At 44.2% G+C, this 26730-nt stretch overlaps 1 protein-coding gene across 3 annotated transcripts in view; it reads left to right on the top strand.

The window, feature by feature from the left end:
* Nucleotides 1–26311, top strand: part of SMYD4 (SET and MYND domain containing 4) — a 53810-nt gene extending 27499 nt beyond the window's left edge. For 2 of the 3 annotated variants that reach the window (XM_045069998.1, XM_045069999.1), the window contains exons 5-11: nt 1629–2757; nt 18962–19153; nt 19554–19717; nt 21988–22120; nt 22945–23061; nt 23272–23395; nt 24505–26311. In XM_045069998.1, the coding sequence (XP_044925933.1) occupies nt 1629–2757; nt 18962–19153; nt 19554–19717; nt 21988–22120; nt 22945–23061; nt 23272–23395; nt 24505–24640 (1995 nt within the window). In that variant the 3' untranslated portion in view covers nt 24641–26311. The remainder of the gene's footprint in view (nt 1–1628; nt 2758–18961; nt 19154–19553; nt 19718–21987; nt 22121–22944; nt 23062–23271; nt 23396–24504) is intronic. The other variant, XM_045070000.1, reaches the window with a different exon arrangement.
* Nucleotides 26312–26730: the final 419 nt, after the last annotated feature.

Below are 26730 nucleotides of genomic sequence, written 5' to 3'. Positions count from 1 at the left end.
TTGTTCTGATGCATTTTTTCTTTTTTTTTTCTTTTTTTTTTTTAAACAAGGTAGTTTTCTTTTTTTTTTTAACGTTTTTTTTTTTATTTATTTATTTGACAGAGAGAAATCACAAGTAGATGGAGAGGCAGGTAGAGAGAGAGAGAGAGAGGGAAGCAGGCTCCCTGCTGAGCAGAGAGCCTGATGCGGGACTCGATCCCAGGACCCTGAGATCATGACCCGAGCCAAAGGCAGCGGCTTAACCCACTGAGCCACCCAGGCGCCCCTGATGCATTTTTTCTTTCTCCTGATTAGTTTTACCTATCACACAGGTGATCATGTGGGGTGGTATTGGTTGACAGGAGTCCTGGCATATGGCACAGGGCCAGGAACTATATATATCCAGTGGGTCAGCAGTTCTCAGTGTCAAGATGAGCTGTGAGATGTGTTGCTAATAATACTTCAGGTTCCAAGGGTTTGCAAGCTATTTACTTGTTTGTTTGTTTCTTAATAAGGAGCATGTTCAGGGTTATCCCTGCGGTAATATGGTCCACCCTCCATACATATTTTGAATGGGCAACTAGAAGTTGCGCCAAAATGCCTGTGTATGCCTCTGAGGGAGTGGGCTTGATAGGAGTGGCTTTTTTCTCATTCCCCAGTTGGTGGCTAACGCCAAGCTCTCAAATGTCATTTTGGTAACATCCATTTTGGAATGCCCCAGGAATTTTTAAAATATGTCCTAGAGTTAAGAACTAGTTGAATAATCACAAGTTCACACTTATTGCCCTTTGAACTGAAAGAGACAAGCAAGTGGGGCGTCTGGGTGGCTCAGTCAGTTGAGTGTCTTGACTCCTGATTTTGGCTCAGGTCATGATCTCAGGATCCTGAGATCGAGCTCCATGTCAGGCTCTGTGCTGGTTGGAGCCTGCTTAAGATTCTCTCTCTCCCTCTCCCTTTGCCCCTCTCTGCCACTCTTGCCATCTCTCTCTCTGTCTCTCTCTCCAAAAATGAAATAAAATAAAAGAGGTGAGCAAGAATTTAACTCTAGGCCCTAAGCAGGAAAGTCCTAGGCAATTGAGGACAACAGTTGGAAGAACTTGTGAACTATGTAACCCTTTATAACCTCTCTACATTGGTTATTTTTATTTCCCTTCTTGTAGCAGCAGTTACCATTTATTGAACGCATGTGCTCTTTTCAGCACTTTAGGTATATTACCTTATTTCATCCTTAAAACAACCCTGTGAGGTATCTATGTTTTTCAGATGAGAACACTAAGATACTGAGAAATTAAATTGCTTGCACAAGGTCATACAGCTAGTAAGATGCAGTCAGGAGTGGATTGCAGATCTGTCTGACTCTAAGCCTACTCCTTTAATCACTACAGTTCTTCTGTCTGTAAGACTTTTTTTTGCCCTCAAAACAGGAATATTTAATAAGACAATTAAATTCAATATCTTTGGCAAGTATGACTTAATTTCTTAAAAGATCACACAGCAGAATATGATTTAAAGAAATAAGCAAGAATGTAATTAGAGTCGCTCCATTTTTAATCATCTTTAACTTTCCTGTAGATTTTTGTTAAGATTTTCAGTAGACATTGAAGAGTCAGGTCCAAGGGGCTCATGGGGGATTTCCTTTCTATTTTCAGATGTGTCTTAAAGATATCACAAGGGCACAGATGCATGGGTATCCAGAAAGTTTGCAACCCAAGGTGACATTGCGAAAGGTCGAGTGTCTGGTGACCCTGGGGAGACTACAGGAGGCAGGCCAGACCATCAGGGATCTTGAAAGTAACTTTGCTGCCAAACCAACCGTAGCAGCTGCCCAGTTTCAAATTCTGCAGCGAAATCTTTGTCGTCTGAAAATGAAAGTACAAGAAAGGGAGAGGCTCACAGCAACCTTCCCAACAACTCTAACGAAAATCTTTGAGGATATGGACCTAAGGGAGGTGAATGAACAGATTCCTTGTGCCTCATCCTCTGTCAGCCTGTGCATGGACCCTTTACGAGGCCGCTATCTGATTGCCACAGAAGATATTCTCCCTGGAGAGCTCTTGTTGAAGGAGGATGCTTTCGTGAGTGTCCTTAACCCGGGAGAAAGGCCCCCACTACATCAAGGCCTAGCAAACAAGTGGGATACCAGAGTCACAAATGGGGACCTCTACTGTCACCGATGTTTGACGCACACTCTGGCCATGGTTCCCTGTGATGGTTGCAGCTATGCCAAGTACTGCAGCCACGAGTGTATGCAGCAGGCCTGGGGTCTCTACCATAACAGAGAGTGTCCTCTCGGGGGGCTGCTGCTCACACTGGGTATCTTCTGCCACGTCGCGCTGAGGGCGACCCTTTTAGCTAGATTCGAGGGTGCCAGCAAAGTCATAAGGAAGCTTAGCAGTGAGATTAGTAACAAGGACATGTGCTCACCTGAAAGCGAGACTCCACTCCGTTCTGACCTGGGAGGGGAGAGTGAGGAGAATGGCAACATAGTTCAGACCCCAGTTCCAGGCTGTGATGTCAACGGCAAATACGAAAATAACTACAATGCTGTCTTCCACCTCTTGCCCCATACTGAGCACCATAGCCCAGAATACAAATTCCTCTGTGCCCTCAGTGTGTCGGCGCTCTGCAGGCAGCTGGAAGCAGCCGACTCCTCGAAGCCGGACGCCGCAGCACCTCCTATCTTGTGTTCCGAGTTGAGTACCTGGGGAGTGGCCATGTTGAAGCACATGTTACAGCTACAGTGCAATGCTCAGGCCATAACTACCATTCAGCAGACAGGTAAGAGGAGAGCTTTATTTGCCTTACTCTGTTGTTCTTGATGTTGCTCACGTCTGGGAGGAAAGAACTGTGAACAAAAACAGTAGTGGTGGTCTAACTGTCCTGTGTTACCATGATTGCAACATTGAGAAGCTGTGTGACCCAAACTCTTTGAGCCCACTCTGCCTCAGTTGTCTTGTCTCAGCAACAGGTAGTTTAATCCCACCTAACTTTACTGAGTTGTGAAGATGAGGTGTTGTTTACAAATACACTTGAAAATTAAAAACCCTGTTACAGAGGGATTTTTATAGTGAAGGAGAACTAAAATAATAAGACTGCAGAAAGAAGAGAGGTCCACGGGGCGCTTGGGTGGCTCAGTATGTTAACCATCTGTGTTCAGCTCAGGTCATGATCCCAGGATCCTGGGACTGAGCCCTATATATGGCTCTCTGCTCAGCGGACAGTCTGCTTCTCTCACTTTCTCTCTCAAATAAATGAATAAATAAAATATTTTTTTTAATCTAAAAAAAAGAAGAGTCTGCCGTTGAGTTAAGGTATCAAAATCTTATTCATGTGACTCAGCTACTCTGTCTCTTCTCTTTCCAACTGACGGATTTCTTCTGTCCTTCTGTTTTAAATTTCCAAGAGAGTTATCTGGCCAAGCACAGCTTTTCACACAGTATTGAACGGTTGGCCAGCCTGTTTGGGCTGTCCTTTGGCCAGGGGCCAACAATCTAGGGGCCGCCTCTAGACACAGACCAGCCTAGACCTGCTTGCCTGAACCAGGTCCTACAGACAAGTCTATTTAAGGTAGATGGAGAGGTTGACTGTGGCCAGCATCATGAGTGACACTGTACTAACAACAGATACTATAGAAAAGAAACAGTGTTTCTGGTACTTATATTGTGTGATCTCCATTTTAGCAGATAATGTCTTTCAATTCAATTAGGTCATTATACCTTTCTCAAATTTCTAATTAACTCTCTTGAGGGGAAAAATTGGATATTACCTAAACCTAAGATTTATAGACAGCCTGATGTAAATGTGGCTTTAGGAAGCTATGCATGCTTAGCTCTTTTGATCTTCTCACATTAGGTAATCTAGAATTTCATCAACCTTTTATATGTATGTTTTTATCTTTAATTTTAATGCAGCTGCCAAGTTATATGGTATGTAGGCGTTTCACGAGAAGTGTTTTGGAGAAAGACTGTCTTCCCCATCCTGAAGCACATGGAACACCCCCAGAATAGCCCTGGCTTCATCCTATAATGCCAGGAAATCCCATTGCAAGCCAGTCTCCATTCTCTCCTCTGCTTCCTTTGGCTTCTTTGAGCCATTGCTACCTTCTAAAATACATCTGTTGGGTGTTTTTCTGGAATTATATTTTCCCTTGGGTACATTCACTGGCATTTTAAAAAATATTTTTTCATGTATTTTTGTTTTTGTGAATATAAAAAAGACAGTATATGGGGCTTCCAGATCATAGTGGCAGAAAATTACCGACTCCTGATTTTATTGTGTCTTGCCTCTGAAATACTTAATAGAATATACAAAAAAGATACAAATGCCAGGAGCTCTGAAAACTATAGAAACTACTGTCCAGGTAAACAATAACAGGCTAAACAATAGCAGGCTGAATCCCTGTGGCAGAATGGCCAAGCCATGGGCACCAAAGGAGACTTCCATCTGCTTTCCTCCAGTGGCCTGTCCGTAACTGTCAAAGAATCTTAGCCTAAATGTTTTTGCTCTGTGTGCATTACATATCATTATAGTCAGGTTTTTATTTGCCTCGCAAGTTTCGGGTAAAATTTTTCACAAATTGTTGAGAATAAACTTTTGGATAGTAAATGTATGTATAGGCAGGAATACCTGTATGATCTGTGGCTAATAAGGATGGGGGAAATAGATTCATAGCATGATACCGGCTACCTGGAGTGATGGAAAGAGCATCGGAGACTTTGGCTTTACCTGTCAGGCTCTATATTTTATGTACAATTTTTTCCTTATTTTTGTTTGTTTGTTTAATATTTATTTATGTATTTGACAGATAGAAATCACAAGGAGGCAGAAAGGCAGGCAGAGACAGAGGAGGAAGCAGGCTCCCCGCCGAGCAGAGGGCCTGATGTGGGGCTCAATCCCAGGACCCTGGGATCATGACCTGAGCCGAAGGCAGAGGCTTTAACCCACTGAGCCACCCAGGTGCCCCTTTCCTTATGTTTTAAAAATATATATAAAGAGGGACACCTGGGTGACTCAGTCGGTTAAGCGTCTAACTCGATATCAGCTCAGGTAATGATCTCAGGGTCGTGAGATCGACCCCCAGGTTGAACTCCCTGCTCAGCACAAGTCTGATTGAAAGTCTCTCTCTCCCCCTATCTCTGCCCCTCCCTGCCCCACTAGTGTGCATGCTCTCTCTCTAGCTTGCTCTCAAAATAAATAAATAAGTGAAATCTTTAAAATAAATAACTAGGGGTACCTGGGTGGCTGTCATTGAGCATCTGCCGAGCCGCACCAGGAGCCTGCTTCTCCCTCTGCCTGCTGCTCCCCCTACTTGTGCTCACTCTCTCTCTCTGCCAAATAAATAAAATCTTTTTTTAAAAAATAGATAAGTGTACTCTTTAAAAAAATTAAATAACTAAATAAAAACATATACATAGGAGGAAGCTAAAAGCAAAAATACAAAAATCTTAACCGTAATCAATTCTGAAGGTAGAAGTATGGGTTACTGCTACCTTCTTCTTTGAACTTTTACTACAGTTTTAAAATTAAAAACATTGACTCAGGGGTGCCTCGGTGGCTCAGTGGGTTAAGCCTCTGCCTTTGGCTCAAGTCATGATCTCAGGGTCTTGGGATTGAACCCACATCGGACTCTCTGCTCGGCAGGGAGCCTGCTTTCTCCTCTCTCTCTGCCTGCCTCTCTGCCTCCTTGTGATCTCTCTCTGTCAAATAAATAAAATCTTTTAATAAAATAAATCGAATTTTAAAAAAAAAACATAAAAACCAGTTCACTGAGGGTCACCTGGATCACTCCATCAGTTAAGTGTCTGCCTTCCACCCAGGTCATGATCCCAGGGTCCTGGGATCGAGCTCCATGTCGAGCCTGCTTCTCCCCCTCTCTCTGCCTGCCGCTCCCCCTGCCTGTGCTATCTCTCTGTCAAATAAATAAATAAAATCTTTAAAATAAAAATTTTTTAAGTAAAAACCAGTTCACTGAGCAACAAGATGATAAAGTGAAATGAATCTTTCAGAATTGGTTAAAAAAATTATCCAGGTATACTCTGTTTACAAAAGTAACACAGAATGTTTGGGTAAGACATGTTGGGAATCACAAGCAAATCAGGATATTGGAATTAATATGAAATATTAAGATTAGGTACCCAAGGTACCTAATAAAAAGAAGGAATTTTATTTTTTTATAGGACACTTACCACACTGAAATACATCAATCTTCGCTCTCAGAAACATAGAGATTGTGACTACAAAGCAAAAATTATTAAGTATACCAGGAAAAACTAGCAAAAACACCATAGTTGTTTGAAACTTTAATATACCACTCTGATTTTGATCAAATATATCAAAAATATGGATCTTGAAGCCAAAATAACTAATATACTATGGCATTCAGTACATACATCTATCAAAACTTGTGTGCGTTAGACCATAGTGATGTGTTGTGGGTCAGGAGCAAATGGCCAAAAAGAACTCCTGAGATATTTTCAGTGCAAGAGGTGCTTTTATTAAAGCGTGGAATAGGACCCATGGTCAGAAAGAGCTGCACTGGGGTTGTGAGTAGTGATTGATTATATACTTTTTAAGTTGGGGGGTAGAGGTAAGGAAGTTTCCAAAAGGATTTTCATGTGTTAAGGAAAACTAGAATAATGGAAAGGCATACAATCCATTTTAAAGATTTCTTTATTTATTTTTGGAGAGAGAGAGAGCATGTGTCGTGAGCAGGAGAGAGAACAGCAGGAGGGGCAGAAGGAGAGGGAGAGGAGAACCTCAAGCAGACCTCTGAGCCCAACGAGGGGCTTGATCTCACAACCCCGAGATCACGACCTGAGCTGAATCCAAGAGTTGGACACTCAACTGACCGAGCCACCCAGGTGCCCCCAGTCCATTTTAAAAATTCACAAGAATAAGGTTACTGTGTGAATCAGTGTTTTTAATTTTAAAACTAGTGTAAGTTCAAAGAAGGTAGCGGTCCCCCATACTTCTACCTTCAGAATTGATTACTGTTAAGATTTTGATATTTTTGCTTTTAGTCGTCCTTTTCTCCCATGTATATATTTTTATTCAGTTATTTATTTATTTTAAAGATTTCATTTAGGGGTATCTGGGTAGCTCAGCCAGTTAAGCGTATGTCGTTGCCTCAGGTCGTGATCTCTGAGTCCTGGGAACGAGTTCCACATCAGGGGGAACCTGCTTCTCACTCTTCCTCTCCCTCTGCCCCTGCTCATGTGCTCTTTCTCACTCTCTCTCTCAAATAAATAAATAAAATTTTTTTTAAAAAATTAACATTTCACAGACGCCTGGGTGGCTCAGTTGGTTAAGCGTCTGCCTTTGGCTCAGGTCATGATCCCAGAGTCCTGGTATCAAGCCCCTTATCAGTCTCCCTGCTCAGCAGGAAGCCTGCTTCTCCCTCTGCCTGCAGCTCCCCCTGCTGTGTTCCTTCTGTGGCTGTGTCTATCAAATAAATAAATAAAATCTTCAAATAAGCTTTCATTTATTGAGAGTGTGAGCTCATGCGCACATGCATGGGATGGGGGGTGGTGCAGGCAGAGGCAGAGGGTGAGAGAGAATCCTGGAAGACTGGCTGTTGTCAAGCTAAGGTTGCTTTTTGCCTCTAGGAAAGCTTTAACATTAAGTCAGTTGTGAGCTCCTTGAGGATTGTGGTACTCTGCCTGTCTCAAGTATTTGTCAGTGGGCTACAAGTTGTAAGGAAATTTAATTTTACTTACTTTTCTTTTGTCTTTGTTCTCCTCATCACAGGGTTCAGTAAACTTTTTCTGTAAAGGGCCAGACAGTAAATATTTTAGGCTTTGCAGGCCATGGCATCTCTGACTCAGCTCTGCCATTGCAGCACCAAAGTCGCCATTGACAATGCAGAAAATGACTATATGGCCAGTTTCCAGGAATACTTCATGATGGACACTGAAATTTGATTTCTTAGAATTCACATAGTGAGCATTGTTCTTTTCATTTTTTTTTCAACCACTTAAAAATGTAAAAGCAGTTCTTAGACTACACTCTACAAAAACAGGCAGTCTGCATGATTTGGCCAACAGGTTACAGTATGTAGACTCCTGATAGAGATTTGGCAAATCTAATTAAGATATCTATTTAGTAAGGAAAAAAGCCCACAAAATTAGGAGCAATGAAGGAGTATAGCCAATAATATAATTTTTAAATTTTAAGCAAGTATTTAATATCATTTTAGACTCTTAAATTTGAAAACATTAAGTAGAAAACTTGTAGAAAACACATTTCCTACATTTTCTCAGGAAGAGAACACTTCAAATATCCAGTGACTGTAGGAAAATGTAAAGATTATCAAAATATTTCCAGGAACGCCTGGGTGGCTCAGTCAGTTAAGTGTCTACCTTCTGCTCAGGTCATGATCTCAGGGTCCTGGGATCAAGCCCCTCATTAGGCTCCCTGCTCAGCAGGGAGTCTGCTTCTCCCTCTCCTTCTGTGGCTCCCCCTGCTTGTGCTCTCTCTGTCTCTCTCTGACAAATAAATAAAATCTTAGAGATATATGGGGCGCCTGGGTGGCTCAGTTGGTTGGACGACTGCCATCGGCTCAGGTCATGATCCTGGGGTCCCGGGATCGAGTCCCACATCGGGCTCCCAGCTTCATGGGGAGTCTGCTTCTCCCTCTGACCTTCTCCTCACTCATTTTCTCTCTCACTGTCTCTCTCTCAAATAAATAAAATCTTTAAAAAAAAAATCTTAGATATATATATACATATATCCATAAAAAGAAACCAGACCCACTCTTTTCCATGTAAGTTCTTTAAAACTTCTAAGGACCATATTTAGCCACATTTTTTTAAAAAGATTTTAAGTATTAATTTAGGAGAGAGAGAGAGAGCATAAGCAGGAGAGACAGAAGGAGAGGGAGAAGCAGACTCCGTGCTGAGCTGGGAGTCTAGCACGGGGCTTGATCCGAGGACCCTGAGATCACAACCATAGCTGAAGGCAAATGCTTAACCTTCTGAGCCATCCAGGCATCTGTCGTCATATTTTTTAATAATACAAAAAATATCTTTTAAAGAACAGATCATTTTTATACAATATAAAGTTTTCCGGGGCATGGGGGAACCTGGAGTCCTTTCCCATTCATTTTGCAAAGCCAAGGATAAGAACTATAGATTAGTGTCACTTGTGAATATCACTGTAGGAATCCTGAGAAAATCACTTACGTATCACATCCAGCAGTTTATTGAAGGAATGCCAAGAGATGACCAAGAAGGGTTTCATCCAGAAATGCAAACATATGTTAACTTAGAGGGATACACAGGTTCGGGTAAGAGACAGACCATACTCTGAGATAGAAACACTGAAAACTAAAAATGGCAGTTCCCCTGCATTCCCCCAGCCAGTGCAGTGCAGTTCCACATGAAATCACAATTGGATTTTTCATGGAATTGGACACTGATGCTAAAGTTCATCTTGAATAAGTGGTGAGAATAGCCATTTTTTAAAAATATTTTATTTATTTATTTGACAGACACAGATCACAAGTAGGCAGAGAGGCAGGCAGAGAGAGAGGGGAAGGGAAACAGACTCCCTGCTGAGCAGAGAGCCCGATGCGGGGCTTGATCCCAGGATCCTGAGATCATGACCTGAGCCAAAGGCAGAGGCTTTAACCCACTGAGCCAGCCAGGTGCCCGAAAATAGCCATTTTGTAAGAGTACTGAATCCTTGAACTCGGAAGCCCATACCCTCCCTCCCCGAGCTCATCCCACAGGACCTGGTGGTGCTCACCAAGGCTACCATCAGTGTCCTCCTAGAGAGTCCCTGGTGTAAATGTCCAACCCTTCCCACCCTACTTGTTTGCAAAGGCCTTGGCCAGCGTCAAGACCAAGAGTCCCATTAGCAATGAAGGCACTGGTGGAGCCGTCCCAGCATCAGGGGGATCCTGGCACCACTGCTGCCCCCAGTGAGAAGGCGATGGAGGCAAAGAAAGAAGAATCAGAGGAGCCTGATGATGATGTTTGCTCTGGTCTTTTTAACTACATCTCTTCTATAACCTGTTCAATAAAAATAATATATATTTTTTAAAGATTTTATTTAGTGAGAGAGAATGAGCGTTGGGGGATGGGCAGAGAGAAAGGGAGAGAGAGAGAGAACATCTCAAGCAGACTTGTGCCTAGAGCTGAAGCTGGAGGCAGGGCCCTATCTCAGGACCCTGAGATCAGGACCTGAGCCAAAAATCAAGAGTCAGTGGCTTAATCAACTGAGACTCCCAGGCGCTCCAATAATAATAATAATAATAAATAGAAGAGTATTGAAGGGGCTTGGTACCATCAGATTTCATATCAGCATGAAGCTACAGTAATGAAAGACAGGATGGTACTGATACAATAGTCCCCTAAAAGTGTTAAATCATTAAAAAGTTAAACAGGGGGGGCGCCTGGGTGGCTCAGTGGGTTGGGCCGCTGCCTTCGGCTCAGGTCATGATCTCAGGGTCCTGGGATCGAGTCCCACGTCCGGCTCTCTGCTCGGCAGGGAGCCTGCTTCCCTTCCTCTCTCTCTCTGCCTGCCTCTCTGTCTACTTGTGATCGCTCTCTGTCAAATAAATAAATAAAAATCTTTAAAAAAAAAAAAAAAAAAAAAAAAAAAGTTAAACAGGGAAACACTAAACCATCAGATATCTAGGAAAAGATAAGTGAACACTTACATGGTCTTAGGGTGAGGGAAGCTTTTTAAAACCTAGAATATCCCATTTAAGTAATTAAAGATAGCTAGATTTAACCTAAAGACCAAATTATCAAGAACACTATAATCACCAAAGAAGACAGAGAATGTGGGTGGAAGAGATCCTTGAAGGAATGAAAATATGGGACTGGGAGGCAACAGGCCTGGGTTTCCTCTCCACTGATTCTAACCGTTAACTCTCCATATGAACTCAGAGTGCTTAACCTTTCTGTGTGCCTCACTTAGTATACTTTTCTTTAATACCAGTGTAGTTGACAATGTTATTTTAAAGATTTTTTTTATTTATTTGATAAATATTTGAGATATTTGAGAGAGAGTGTGTGTGCACAACAGGGAGTAGGGTCAGAGGGAGAAGCGGACTCCCCACTGAGCAGGGAACCCGATGTGGGACTTGACCCCGGGACTCCAGGATCATGACCTGAGCCAAAGGCAAGGCAGTCACTTAACCAACTGAGCTATCCAGGTGCCCAACAATTCTATATTAGTTTCAGGTGTACAATATAGTAATTCAACAATTATATACATTATTCGTGCTCATCATCACACATGTACTCTTACTCCCTATCACCTATTACTCCCATCCCCACACCCACCTCCCCTCTCGTCACCATCAATTTATTCTCCCTCTTTAAGAGTCTGTTTCCTGGCTTGTCTCTCTCTTTCTCTTTTTTTCATTGCTCATTTGTTTATTTTCTTTTTTCTTTTTTATTTTTTTATTTTTTATTTGAGAGTGCACAAATGGGGAGAGGGGCAGAGGGAGAAGCAGGCTCCTCTCTGAGCAAGGAGCCCAGAGCAGGATTCAATCCCAGGACACTGGGATCATGTCCTGAGCCAAAGGCAGACACTTAACCAACTGAAACACCCAGGCACCCCTTGTTCTGTTTCTCAGTTTCCACATATGAGTGAAATCACATGGTATTTACCTATGACTGGCTTATTTTGCTTACCATTATACTCTCTAGCTCCATCTATGTTGTTAGAACAGCAAGATTTCGTTCCTTTTTTATGGCTGAGTAATACTATATTGTATATAGACCACATCTTCTTTATCTATTCATCTGTCAGTGAACACTTAGGCTGTTCCCATAGTTTAACTATTGTAAATAATGCTACGAAGAACATAAAGGTGCATATATCCCTTCCAATTTTCATATTCCTTGGGTAATTACCCAGCAGTGCAATTACTGGGTCATAGGATAGTTCTATTTGTAACTTTTTGGGGAGACTCCCAGCTGTCCTCCAAAGTGGCTGCAACAGTTTGCATTCCCACCAACAGTGCACAAGGATTTCTTTTTGTCCTGATTCTCACCATCGTTATTGTTCCTTGAGTTTTTTATTGTAGCCACTCTGACAGGTGTGAGGTTTTGATTTGCATCTCCCTGATGATGAGTGATGTTGAGCATCTTTTCATGTGTCTGTTGGCCATCTAGATGTCTTCTTTGGAGGAATGGCTGTTCTTGTCTTCTGCCCGTTTTTAAATGGATTATTTGTTTTTTGGATGTTGAGTTGTATCAGTTCTCTATATAGTTTGGATACTAGTCTTTATCAGATCTGTCATTTGCAGATACCTCCTGCTGTTTAGAAGGTTGCCTTGTAGTTTTGTTGGTTATTTACTTTGCTGTGCAAAAGCTATATTTTGATGTAGTCCCAGTAGTTTATTTTTGCTTTTGTTTCCCTTGCCTCAGGAGATGTATCTAGAAAGCTGTTGCTACTGCTAATGTCAGAGAAATTTCCCTCAGTATCCTCCTATGGATAAAGAGAGGACTGGATGAACCTCCGGGCCTCTGGGGAAGATTGTTTGCAAAGATAACCCCAACAATTTCACCCACCCCTGTATGTTTGCCCTTTTGCAACTTCATACTGCTTTCTCTCCAATCAAGAGGTAGAGTCTGTTTTCTCTGCCCTTGAATCTGGGCCAGCCCCATAACTTACTTTGACCCTTGGAATGCAGTAGAAGTGACCTTGTGTGACTTTGGAGTCTAGGCTTTAAGAGGCCTTGTAGCTTCCCTGTCATTTTCTTGGAATGATGGTGTGTAGCCATATGAACAAGCCTAGGTTAGCCTTCTTTGTTTTTTTTAAGTCTAGCCTTCTTGAGGGTAAAAGACCATATGCTAGGGCGCCTGGGTGATTCAGTTGTTAAGCGTCTGCCTTCCGCTCAGGTCATGATCCCAGGGTCCTGGGATCAAGCCTCTCATTGGGCTCCCTGCTTACAGGGAGTCTGGGGAATCTGCTTTACCTTCTCCCCCTAACCACCACCCCCACCTCCGCTTCTCCCACTCCAGCTCCCCCTGCTTGTGTTCCCTCTCTTGCTGTGTGTCTCTCTGTCAAATAAATAAATAAAATATTTTTTTAAAAAAAGACCGTATGCGGGATGCCTGGGTGGCTCAGTTGGTTAAGCGGCTGCCTTTGGCTCAGGTCATGATCCTGGTGTCTTGGGATTGAGTCCCGCATTGGGCTCCTTGCTCCACGCGGAGCCTGCTTCTCCCTCTGCCTCTACCTGCCACTCTGCCTGCTTGCACTCTCTCTTTCTCACTCTAACAAATATATAAATAAAATCTTAAAAAAAAAAAGACCATATGCTAGATGAATGCAATAATGTGAATAATCCCGGGAAAGACCAGCAGAAAACATGTGTAGCTAAACTCTGGGCAAAGTTGCTGGCACAGAGCACTGTAAATACATGAAATAGTTGTTTTTGTTTGTTTTTAAAGATTTATTTATTCACCGTAGAGAGCAGGGGTGCACAAGCAAGTGGGGGGGAAGGGCAGAAGGAAAGAATCTCAAGCCAACTCCCCAATACTGAGGGCTCAATCTCACACCAGGAGATCATGACCTGAGTCAAAATCAAGAGTCGGACGCTTAACCAGCTAAGCCATGCAGGCACCCGAAAGGGTTTTTATTTTAAAAGCAAACCAACCCCAGGGAAGAAAAAGCCCATAAACTAAAATGAAAATAGCAAAATGAAAGAACATTTCTAGGAACTATGCAGCTCTTAAAGTCAGTCTTTAAACATATACAATAGTGGTGAAAATCTAAAACTAGATTGTGATAATGGTTGCACACCTTATATGAATTTCCTAAAGAAAATCATGAATTAGTACACTTAAAATAAGTGAATTTTATGGTAGATAAATTATATCTTTAAAAGGCTGTTAAAAAGGCACATAAGCAAGCCTTTTATCAAAGCAGTAGTAAATATGGTCCTGTTTAGCCTCTCCTGTACTTAAAACAAGATACCATTTTTCCCTATCACATTGGCAGGGTTACTGTGTTGCCTTCTTTTTTTTTTTTTAGCTATAATATGCATTTTAGGTTAGAATATAAAGAAATGGCCATAATGTGTTAAGTGAAGAGAAGTAAATTACAAATTGCTGTGTATCACATGGGAATTTCATATATAAGACTGGACAGAGGCCTAGAAAAAAATGCCCCAAACTATTGTACCTGGCTGATAGGCTCACAGATGACTTATTTTCTTTATAATTTTTACTTTGTAATTTTTTTCTGACTACCATGTATTCCTTTTGTGATATTAACTAGTTTTCTAAATACTAAAAGTAATTAAAACAATAGGAACTTTTTTTAATGTGAACATTTTTTATTTTTTTAAAGATTTATTTATTTGAGAGAGAAAGAGAGCATGTTTTCAGGAGTGCATGAGCTGGGAGAGGGGCAGAGGGAGAGAGAAACTCAAGCAGATTCAAGTGTTGCTGAGGTGGGGCTTGATCCCATGACACCAGGATCGTGACCTGAGCTGAAATTTAGACTTGGAAGCCCAACTGACTGAGCCACCCAGGACCCCTTACAAGAACTTTTTTTTTTGAGATTTTATTTATTTATTTGACAGAGAGACAGTGAGAGAGAGGGAACACAAGTAGGGGGTGTGGGAGAGGGAGAAGCAGGCTTCCTGCTGAGCAGGGAGCCTGATGTGGTGCTCGATCCCAGGACTCCGAGCTCATGACCTAAGCCGAAGGCAGATGCTTAACAACTGAGCTACCCAGGCGCCCCCATAAGAACATTTTTTTTTTTAATATTTTATTTATTTATTTGACAGAGATCACAAGCAGGCAGAGAGGCAGGCAGAGAGAGAGAGAGGAGGAAGCAGGCTCCCTGCCGAACAGAGAGCTTGATGCGGGGCTCGATCCCAGGACTCTGGGATCATGACCGGAGCCAAAGGCAGAGGCTTTAACCCACTGAGCCACCCAGGCGCCCCCATAAGAACATTTTTAAGGCACTTGATAAATACTGCAAAATTGCCTTCCAGGAAAGTTACACCAGTTACACTCCTACCAGCAATGTTCACTTTCAGTTTTGAATCCTATCTAATTTTTTTTTTAAAGATTTTATTTATTTATTTGACAGAGAGAGATCACAAGCAGGCAGAGAGGCAGGCAGAGAGAAAGAGAGAGAGGAGGAAGCAAGCTCCCTGCTGAGCAGAGAGCCTGATGCGGGACTCGATCCCAGGACCCTGAGATCATGACCTGAGCCGAAGGCAGCGGCTTAACCCACCAAGCCACCCAGGCGCCCTCTAATTTTGTTTTAGTCAGCTCATATTTCTAATCTTGATATATCCCTTCTTATTATTTCTTTGGGGTTCCAACACTTCCCCGTTAGTGTTCTTATGGAATCTCTTTAGCAGGTCTTTCATTAGCAGCACAGAAGGATTCAGGCATTAACTAGGATAGGCTTTGAATGAAACCTATGAAAGTGTATGTTATTATCTTTGCATAAATACTACTTAATCAGCATTCCTCAGAAACCTTTCTTTGGTATGAATCTTAAGGCACAGAACTAGCCATTGATGATATTGTAGACTTTGGTCCGTATGGTTCTGTCTCAGAGGGAATGGCAGATTTGTGATGTATCTGGCTTCATTACAAGGCTTAATGAGGTTCCATGTAGGTTCAGATTAGTTCACTGGCCTTTGCTTTCACTCTTCAGCAGCCAAGGAATCTACGTCCAGTTTGTGTGGTTGATTATTTGTGTGACATACACACAAATTTCTTGTGGTACAAAATATCTACCAGGATAGGTATATTCTGGAAGTATTGTGAATGGATCTTTTTTCTGTACTTGAATCCCATTTTTAAGAGTTAATAAGCTATTTTTTTAAAGATTTTATTTATTTATTTGACAGAGAGAGAGTGAGTAAGAAAGAGCATGAGAGGGGAGAGGGCAGAGGGAGAGCAAGGCACCTGATGCGGGACTCGATCCTGGGACTCCAGGATCATGACCTGAGTTGAAGACAGTTGCTTAACCAACTGAGCCACCCAGATGCCCATCCATTTTTTTTTTTAAAGATTTATGTATATATTGGAGAGAGAGGGAGAGAGGGAGCACATGAGGGGAGAGGCAGAGGCAGAGGGAGAGGGAGAGCAGACTCCACTGAGAGTGGAGCCCAACACAAGGCCTGATCTCACAACCCTGAGATCATGACCTGAGCCAAAATCTAGAGTCAGACACTTAATTGACTGGGACCCCCAGGTGCCCCTTGAATCCATTTTTTTTTTTTTAAGATTTTATTTATTTACTTGACAGAGATCACAAGCAGGCAGAGAGGCAGGCAGAGAGAGAGGGAGAAGCAGGCTCCCCGCTGAGCAGAGAACCTGATGCGGGGCTCGATCCCAGGACCCCGAGATCACGACCCGAGCTGAAGGCAGAGGCTTAAACCACTGAGCCACCCAGGCGCCCCCTTGAATCCATTTTAAATCCACTAAGGGATATTATCAGTGTACCCTTTTAGTAAAATAAAGAATCACTCCCTCTCTGTTTTGGTTTTTGTTTTATACACGAAATGTCACATATTAAATTTAGTTGATAAGGTACATATATATTCTCACTTTCCATTATCTCTGCTAACAGATGACTAATGCAAAATATTGGATAATTTTTTTAAGTCAATACTTAATTTTTAGAAATAATTAGAGACTCAACTCTGACATAAATATTCACCCCACTCAGTTCTTAGGCCTACTTATGTTAGAGAATCATCTATAAATAATTCACGAAGCTGACATTACTCACTGTATTGTGATAATTTTTTTCTGGGAAAATTTTAGCAACTGTTAATACAGCTTGCCAGTTATCAGTAGTTGGGAATGCAAGTCAACTTTTAATTATGCAGAGGCTGATTATTCAGACTACAAACTGTTCGTGCCCTGTACTGCTCCTTCCTGCTGCCTACCTTTTAGCATTTTCACTGCTCATTAGCACATCCACCAGAAGGTAGGCATTGGAGGGGGGAAGGGAGGGTAAACTAAAATCTGCCGAATACTTAAGAGCAGCTCTGATGAGAGATTTCAATACAATTTGTGGGACTGTTGACTCCAATTGAGTCATTTGGATTCCCTGTGAATTTTATTGACTTGTTCTGTTCTCGTCCTCCATAGCAACAGATAATAGAATGGTCTGCAGAGAGACAACATGATTCCTGTATTTAGTGTTTTCCTTTCTAGAATATTTCCACATGGTGGTTCATGATATTTTCTTTATTCATTGCATTTGTCCCTCGACTACTTCAGTTCTTCGGAGATTGGTGTGTTGAAATTCCTGGCATACACAGGGACGGGACAATTAGCTGATGGCTTTTCAGTTATGCGGAAAACTGAAAGCTTCCCTCTGAAGTATGAGAATCATTCAGATTTCAACCAGTTCTGTTGAAAATACAGTTTCCTTGGGGCGCCAGGGTGGCTCAGGGTTAAAGCCTCTGCCTTCGGCTCAGGTCATGATCCCAGGGTCCTGGGATCGAGCCCTGGATGGAGCCCTGCCTGCATCGTGCTCTCGATGCTCAGCAGGGAGCCTGCTTCCTCCTCTCTCTCTCTGCCTGCCTCTCTGCCTACTTGTGCTCTCTGTCTGTCAAATAAATAAATAAGTCTTTAAAAAGAAAGAAAATACAGTTTCCTCGTGCTTCCAACCAAGGCTACCAAACACAACTTCAAGCCTTTCTGGATGCCCAAGGTTATCTATCTTGTGCATCCGTCTCCCTGAGATGGGTAGGTATGGCTATTACAAAACCCACTCAGATAGGCCATCAGTCTAGGAACCTCTGGTTAAGAAAGTGTCACAGCGTAAAGCTTGAGTGGTACTAGTGTTTTTGTTTGCCCTGAGGCTGTTATTCTTATGTAAGTTTTCTGCCTCCCTCTCCTGTCTGTCTTCCTGTCTCCTGCCATTGTCAGAAAACCTGCCTCTTATTAGTTCTGTTTCTCGACTGCTCTGGGCTGAGGAACTGAATAACCAAGCCATTTAAAACCGTGGCTAAAATAAGAGCAAATAGGACTGCATGAGAGGATACAGACCTCCTCATCTGTAAATCTAAATGTGGGAGCTTTGGTGCAGAAATAGCCTCACTGCTTGAAGGCCTTTTCCTTCCTTCCCAATTTTCAATCATGTCGTTAAATTGCTGTTTAATTGTGTTTCTAAGAAGAGATTGTTTGGGACATGAGACTCTCTTGAGTAGGGCCCTTCCACAGAGGTTTTAGGGTTTTTTTGTTTTTTTTCCCCAAAGATTTTATTTATTTATTTTTGAGAGAGAGAGAGAGACAAAGTATGAACACTTGGGGAGGGGCAGAGGGTGAGGGAGAAGCAGGCTCCTCACTGAGCAGGGAGACCGATGTGGGGCTCGATCCCAGGACCCTGGGATCATGACCTGAGCCCAAGACAGACACTTAACCAACTGAGTCCCCCAGGTGCCCCCAGAGAGGTTTTTTTCAATGACAACTGCTGCTGTCTGATTTCCCACAAAGTTGGGACAGACGGCTCAAGGAACCAGGTAAGCTTAAGAAATACGGTTTTTAAAAATATATTATAAACCTACTTAGTTTGAGAGAACAATTAGGTTACTTATTCTATTAACTAACCAAAGACCAGTTAAACAAAAGCAGCTTCAACTATAGAAGCCTTTGGGAAATAACCTCAGCAGGTACTCTCATTTCTGTGTCCTGGTGAACATTATGAAGCTGTCTATCTAGAAGGCTCCTGACTGACAGTTCCTTTATTATTATTATTATTATTATTATTATTTAATGCATTCTAATCTTTGGATTTTTTCTGGAATTGAGACACAGTGGTTAGGTTCCAGGATTCCGGTGGACTTTTCATGTGTTCATTTGCTTTGCTTCCTGGGGACAAGGGTTTGCTGTGAGTCATGTTCCATCTGATGTCTGTTGGATCCGGCTCCAGAGCTCTGACTCAGATGGGCTTCAGGCCCAGTGGCCCAGCTCATCTTCTGAGGGATGGACGGCGAGGCCAAGACTAATGTCCTGACACATTTTTCCTTTTTCCTGTACGCTTTCAGGATCTGAAGAGAACAACGTCACCAACAGCAGGCAGGTCCGCCTTGCAACAGGCATCTTCCCTGTTGTCAGCCTCCTGAACCACTCCTGCAGCCCCAACACCAGCATGTCCTTCGTTAGCACCGTCGCCACCGTCCGAGCATCAGAGAAGATTGCAAAAGGGCAAGAGATACTGCACTGCTATGGTGAGCCCTCCCTCCTCATCACGGGCCACCCTTCTCTGGCAGGAAAGGACAGGGCGAATGAGAATGAGCAAACCCCCAGACAGGTGAAGGCAGTACACACTGAGGCCAAAAAAGGGGGGGTGGCTCCTGGCCTCCTTCCTTGGCCCTGTTGTGTCTAAGCTATCATGTATCTCCCTGCTTAATCCCATAAACTTCCTCTTCAAAAAAACGGGCAAAGACTAGCTTTAGGGGTTTTTTTCCCTTGCAACTTAGAAGCTTATTTCTCTATCTAGTGCCACAAATGTTTAAGTAAGGGTACTCATCGCATGGTGGAGGATCGCTCCTGCTGAGCTGAAGTTTTTGTAAGTAGCGCTCGACTCTCCCTTGCCTTCAACATCGGCCAAGTGTGGTCTCTCCACAGGGCCTCACCACAGTAGGATGGCCGTCGCCGAGAGGCAGCAGAAGCTGAGGGCTCAGTACTTCTTTGACTGCAGCTGCCCGGTGTGTCAGAAGGAGAAGCACAGAGCCACCGTCGGGCCCCGGTGGGAGGCATTCTGTTGTGGCCGCTGCGGAGCGCTCCTGCAGGTGAAGCTCTCTCCTCCCTTCCTCTCTCCACATTTGCTGGAACTGGTCTGTCATCCAGCCCGGAGGCCGTACATCTTTAGGAGAGGCTGAGAGCCGCAGTGTCTTCCCCTTCAGCCCATCTTGCCCGCACCTTTCCCCGGAACTACATGAGAGGCTGGCCCCCTGTGTCTTGCACATAACAGAAAATCCCCCCTGAACCAGTCTGGGGTTGGGAAGACCCTGAGAAGTTATTTGCCCAAGTAAATCACTGAAAGGTCCCAGGACGAGGATATTTCAGCTAACGACTTTTTTTTTCCCTACTTTCTTCTCTTTTTGGGGAACACACACACGGGATAATCAGAGATCCAAGGGCTCAGATAATGCCACCAAGACCCAATTTCTCTCTGCCTCCCTCAATTCTGCTTTCTCGATTAGCCCAAACAGACTTCCTCTGGTGGTAGCAAGATATCCAGCCTCACAGCCTCTGGCTTGGGAGGCTAGATGTGTGCTCCTCTAACAGCAGTCTGGGCAAAAATTTTATGGCATTTCATTTACCTGATACCCATGGCTGGTGGCTAATCAGACTCCCATCGTTTTCCTCCAGCCATTTGGCCCAGAGGAATGGGTCAGATGCAAGCCACATGGCCACCCCCCTGGCCACCAGGCACTGGCTGTGGGAGGATGGGAGAGGATCCCCATGAGAAATCACGTTGCCATTGCCAAATGAGGGTCGAGACACTGGCATTTAAAAAACAGCAAATGGGGCACCTCGGTGGTGTGGCTGGTTGAGCGTCCAACTCTTTATTTCAGCCCAGGTCACGATCTCAGGGTCCTGGGATCGAGCCCCAGTGTGGGGCTCCATGCTGGGCATGGAACCTGCTTCAGATTCTCTTTCTCCCTCTCTCTTTGCCCCTCTGCCCCAAAATAAATAAGTGAATAAATAAAAAATAGCCAAAGTCCACCTCAAAAATTTTCTCTGTTGAGGAGATGGTATTCTTTGGGGAGCCATAAGTATATTGTAGAGCTGGTCGTGTTGTAAAGCTGAAGTTACAAACCTAAGGTCAGATGTGGGAAGGCCTCTCCTGGCATCTCTTTCTATTGGTTTTCTTTTCTTTTCTTTTTTTTTAAGATTTTATTTATTTGTTTGTCAGAGAGATCACAAGTAGGCGGAGAGACAGGCAAAGGCAGAGGAAGAAGCAGGCTCCCCGCAGAACAAGGAGCCCAATATAGGACTCAATCATGACCGGAGCTGAAGGCAGCCGCTTAACCAACTGAGCCACCCAGGCATCCCTAATATATATTTTTTTAAGATTTTATTTATTTGTCAGAGAGCGAGTGCACACACACAAGCAGGGTGAGTGGCAGGCAGAAGGAGAGGCAGGCAGAGGGAGAAACAGACACCCTGCTGAGCAAGAAGCTTGATGCAGGAATTGATCCCAGGACCCTGGGGTCATGACCTGATCCAAAAGCAGGCGCTTAACCGCCTGAGCCACCCAGGCGCCCCTATTTATTTATTTTAGAGAGAGAGAAAACTAGTGGGAGGGGCAGAGGGAAAGGGAGAGAGAATGCCCAGCAGACTGCACTGAGCATGGAGCCCAATGCAGGGCACCAAAGAGTTGGATGCTTAACTGAATAAGCCACCCAGGCACCCCTGGCTTTTTCTTTTTCTTTCTTTTTTTTTTTTTTTTTAAATTTTATTTATTTGACAGAGAGAGATCACAAGTAGGCAGAGAGGCAGGCAGAGAGAGAGGAGGAAGCAGGCTCCCCGCTGAGCAGAAAGCCCGATGTGGGGCTCTATCCCAGGACCCTGGGATCATGACCTGAGCTGAAGGCAGAGGCTTTAACCCACTGAGCCACCCAGGCACCCCTTTTTTTTTTTTAAAATGGAAGTATCATTGGCACACAATGTCGCATTAATTTCAGGTGCATAACAGAGTGATTTCAATGACTTTACTCTGATGGCTTCTTCATAATCACTGGAAATCTGTCCGTCATCCAAAGTTCTGGACCCATACAGACCCAAGAGAGGGGTATAGAGACGGAAGGAAACTCTAATCTGTGCCAGTTTAATTTTGGTTGCAAAAATTAAATCTCAGGGATGGATCGCCTAGGGCTTTCACTAGAGTTGCTGCGTCAAACCCAACTGAGTCAGGCTTTGGTCGTGGTGTATTATTAGGGCATCTCTTTGCCCCATAGGGTTGGAAGCTGCAGAGTGACCCTATAATGTAAAACACATGCGGTGTTGCTAACCGATGGGGGTACAGGAATAAAGACAAAACTGGCTTTCACAGGGAGGTGACGTTCTGAGCTGTGGCGGCACGTCCTGTATGGAATCGGTCAGCAGGGATCACCTCATCTCTCGGGTACAGGACCTTCAGCGGCAGGTTGGGGGGGCCCAGAAGCTTCTCGGAAACGGTCAATTAGGTGAGACTTGCTCCCTGCTTTGGTCCTCCAGCCCCTCCCTTTGTATTTATTCTGGGATCACCTTGGACTTGAGGATTCGCAGTGATGACTAAACAATTACATGTAATTATCCCCGTGCCAGCCACAAGATGGCTGCGCAGGCCAGTGAGACAGAGCCCGAACCGCCTGAGTTTGTGCTGTGTCCTTGTAAAGGGCCAGATGATTTAAGCTGTTGTTCTCTTGGGTAGCAGAGACCTTAAGTTCAAGTACCCCATGATGACTAAAGGGTTATCTCTGACATCCGTGATCTTTGTGCAGTTCCAGAAGTTCGGTGTCATTTTAATTCCAGGGCCTAATGGCCTAATTTCCTAGAGAGATTGCTCTGCTCTCCTCAGAGCCTCCTCTCGTCTAGGGAGCAGTGGAGCCTGTGCCTAGAGGACAGAAGCATCCTGCTGTTTTCAGTGAGGCTTGTGGAACTCCACAAGCCTGCAAACTCTGTCTTAGAACTTGACGTCATAGAAATTTATTTACCCGACTTTGTGAAAGTTGACCTTAAACTTAGATATCTAAGTCAAGAGATATGATGATCATAAGTGGAATCTTGCCACTTGAAGTTGGAAACCCAGGATCCATGTGGGGAGGCCTCACCTCACACCTCTTCTGCTGAAAGAGAAGCTGTGAGAGAACAACAGCTTTATGGGAACAAACACTGTGGGTCTGTCACAACAAGGGGACAAAGTGGGGTTTCCCCATTCGGCCCAGCCAGTATGGAACTTAAGAGCTGGGTTTTCGTTTCTAGAACTGGGTCTATGTAGTAACGAGGCCTCCTTCCTTTGCTTTGATAGAGCAAGCCATTCAGCTGTTGTTGGGGTGCCGACACGATGCCGAGAACTTCCTGTCACCAGAACACAGCGTGGTAGGCGAAATGGAGGATGCCCTGGCGCAGGCGTACGCTGCCTTAGGTATGGCACGTGTCTGTCTTCATTTTCTGCTGCAAAGACCATGTGTGCCTCATGTGTTTGGTCCTGAGCCCAGCCTCATCTGGTTGGTCACCTCTCGGTCTTTGAGCTGAAGCGGTCCTCCCCTTCCACTGAGCTTTCCTCACCCTGAAAATGTTCATTGACAGTTGACTATGGTTCTCTTCTAGAACCAGATTTCTCTTTTCTCTGCAGGGGACTGGCAGAAGTCAGCTGCCCATCTGCAGAAGAGTCTCCAAGTGGTTGAGGCTCAGCATGGGCCATCCAGTGTTGAAATGGGCCACGAGCTCTTCAAACTGGCCCAGCTCTTTTTCAATGGGTAAGTCTTTCTCTGGTTTCCTAATGCCCTCTGGGCCACACACTTTTTTATTAGGCTCTTCAGCGTTCCTTTTCTCCTGTGGTGCTTTTAAGCACGTGGAAACTTCTCAATCTCCCCTTTAGGAAAACTCCTTTCCTTCTGTTTTGCTGATAAACTGGAAGCTCTAGAATTTCCTCCTGAGAGATACAGGGAAAGCTCTTAGCACTGAAGGACATTCCTAGGGAGCAGTTCCCATATGGCCCCACCACCCACATCTCGGCGGCTCTCCTCAGCTTTCTGCTTCCTCACGCCTCCCTCACGCCCTTGTTCTCAGCACCTTTAACTCCAGGGGACCTTCCTTCCCCCATCCTGTTCCTTTAAAGCAGTTGTTTTCAACCAGGAGTAATTTTGCCCCCAGGGGACATTTGGCAATGTCTGGAGACATTTTTGGTTGTCATATCAAGGGCAGAGGCCAGAGATGCTGTTAAACATCCTGCAATGCACAGGACAGCCCCCCACAGCTAACAGTTATCCGGCCCAAAATATCAGTAGTGTCAAGGCAGAGAAACCCTGCTTTGAAGGTTTAAAGGAAAGAACAGTCTATGCGGATGTCATCCATTTTTGCCAGTGAGATCATGGGGAGGCCCTATTTCTAGATGCAGCATTTCCTTCCAGCCTTGATAAAGCTGCCATTGGTGCACTTGAGGGCGAGGCAATGTTTGAAGCTCGATTCTAAGATTATGAATGATCTGTGGGCCTGACACCTGAGACACAGAGGCCTCCCACTGGGTCAAGAGAACAGGGCTGCAGTCAGGTCTGGGGTGGGCTTGGTTACCTGAAGGTGAAGACTCCTGAGTAAACCCTGGGATAAATCCCCGATGGAACCCTTTGAGATTTGCCTGTTTCTCAGGACCTTAGAATCTTCATGCTTTCTCTCTTCACTTTGTTTTCAAACTCTGCCTTGCAGTGTGCTTGTGAAAGTCTCTCCCCTACCCTTCCTGAGTGTGAGATCCTTGAAGACAAACTGATCTTCGACAACTTTGTATGCTTCACAGGGTGGGAGTAGGCCCTTGATTAATGTTTGCTTGACTGAATGAGTGGATTCACTCCTTTTACCTCCTTCGGTTCAGGTTTGCGATCCCAGAAGCACTGAACACAATTGAGAGGGCCGAAAAGGTTCTGCTGGTGCACTATGGCCCTTGCAGTGACGAGATCCAGGAGCTACAGAAGATGAAATCTTGCTTATTGGACTCGCCACCCATCTAACTGGGGCCTTCAGTGTAGGATCCCAAGGTTTTCAGATAGTTAACCATCCTCCCGTAAAAACTCCCAGTTTCCAGAAAAGATGTAAAACTAGTGTCTGGAGAGCCTAAGCCCTTTAAAGGGATTTTAGCTGATCTGCAGGCATCTGGATGTTAGCCTGGGCTTTTGGCGAGACTCCACCTCACTAAATGATGATCATCTGTTTCCCTGGAACATTCCTGTGGTTTCTAGTAGTAATGAAATGTTACGTACCACTCCAGTGGGCACTTATGCTCTTAGTAGTTGTGTTGTAATTGAAAAATAATTATTAAGCAAGAAATCACTGAGGCTCCTTACTTCCAGAGACACCATTTCGTGTGTGGTAGCTAGCTTTCTCGAATCCTTTGTTAAAACTAGTATGGTGTAAATTGTGAGTAGAGAAAGAAGTATGGGGCCACTTTATTGTTAGGCAGTCTCTTCCTGGGATGGCAACTCTAAATTTGTCTCCTACCAGTTATCCAGTCTTTATTATCTGCCTCTCCTTCTGTACCCTTGGCAGACCTCCTGACCAAACACTAATACAGTCAAGCTTATGATAATGACATGGGGGCCTCCTTTCTCCTGAAAAGAGACTCCCTTCTGCTGGACCTCCCCAGGCCAGGAAGGGAAATCCAACTGCAGGAGTCCTAAGCCACTTGGGGGTGTCTTCAGAAGGTGCCCCAGAGCACTGGCATTGCTGCTTATGGTTTCAGACTTGAGCAACAGAAGGGAGAGGTGATAGCTCTTTTCAGACTGGATGTGTAGAGCAGTAGTCTAGACTTCCATCCCGGCCAGAAGGCTGGGAGACACACTGTTTTGAACCCAGGTTGCCGTGTCACGGTCTGGGACCAGGTGGGTCCAGTGAGTTAGTGGAAAGGAACATCAGGTTGACACCCTCCCCGCCCCAGTCTGCCCAGGAAGTCCCCACTGCTAGCCTCAGCCTTACAGTCAGGAAATGAATAGCCTCAAGATGTCTGGCAGGGGCTTTTCAGGAAACTTGAGTGTTTAGAACACAGCTTACATTCAAACATGTGAATGAAGGTCAGGCAGAAGCTCATTTAATTCTTCTTTCTACTCATTCCCTGTGGTAGGGTGCAGTGGCCAGTGAGGGTTTTTTTTTTTTTTTTCGTGGAGATAGATTTTTCTTGTTGAATATTTAGTCCTGAGGACAGTTCTATATTCTGTCCCAAACACTTGTCGTGTTTTGTGTTCCTAAAAAAAGGTCGTGTTATAGTCTGTAAAATAGGCATGCTCCCCTAAAATGAATGTGTTTAGAATTTTCACATGTCACATTCCCATTTTAGGTGTACTTGGGAGCTTTCCTTAAATGCTTTATGAAACATTTCCTTAAGTTATGACTTACCTCTCCTATCTGCCCATGTGTTAGCTTGTGTTGTCAGGTGATATTAGCTTGACTAGGGGGATAGCTGTGCTTGCATGAAAAGCTAAAGTTTTGGGGCGCCTGGGTGACTAGCCGGTTGGGCGTCTGCCTTCGGCTCAGGTCGCGATCCTGGGGTTAGGATCCAGCCCAGTGTCTGGCTTCCTGCTTGCCGGGGAGCCTGCTTCACTCTCTCCCTCTGCCTGCCGCTCCCTTTGCTTGTGCTCTTTCTGTCAAATGAATAAGTGAAAGCTTAAAATAAATAAGTAAAAATAAAAGCTAAAGTTCTGGGGGCATCTGGGGTGGTGCAGTCGGTTGAACAGCCGACTCTTGGTTTCGGCTCAGGACGTGGTCTCTGGGTCGTGAGATCAGGCCCCAAGTCAGGCCTCACGCTCAGCCTGACGTCTGCTTGAGATTCTGTCTCTCCCTCTGCCCCTCCTGCTCGTGCTCTGTCTCTCTTTCTCTAAAATAAAATAAATCTTAAAAAAAAAAAAAATACCCTAAGGTTTGATTTATTTAAGAGCATACCCCACTGATTGTGGGGATAGGAGATGCCCCCTTGGAGATTAGTGGCCCTAGTGCATAAACACTTCCACAGCAGAGACTCCGGCCCTGCATTATACCGTGACGATAACTATGAACTCTTTGAAGTGGTGACTTTCTGCAGAGTTTAGAGAGAGACCCAGGCTATAAGTAT

Source organism: Mustela putorius, unplaced genomic scaffold (assembly GCF_011764305.1).
Source record: "Mustela putorius furo isolate JIRA1106 unplaced genomic scaffold, ASM1176430v1.1 tig00003962_pilon_pilon_pilon, whole genome shotgun sequence".
In the NCBI taxonomy this organism is placed as follows: domain Eukaryota; kingdom Metazoa; phylum Chordata; class Mammalia; order Carnivora; family Mustelidae; genus Mustela; species Mustela putorius.
The sequence above is the reverse complement of the archived record's forward strand: the minus strand, read 5'-3'. Positions and strand labels throughout refer to the sequence as shown.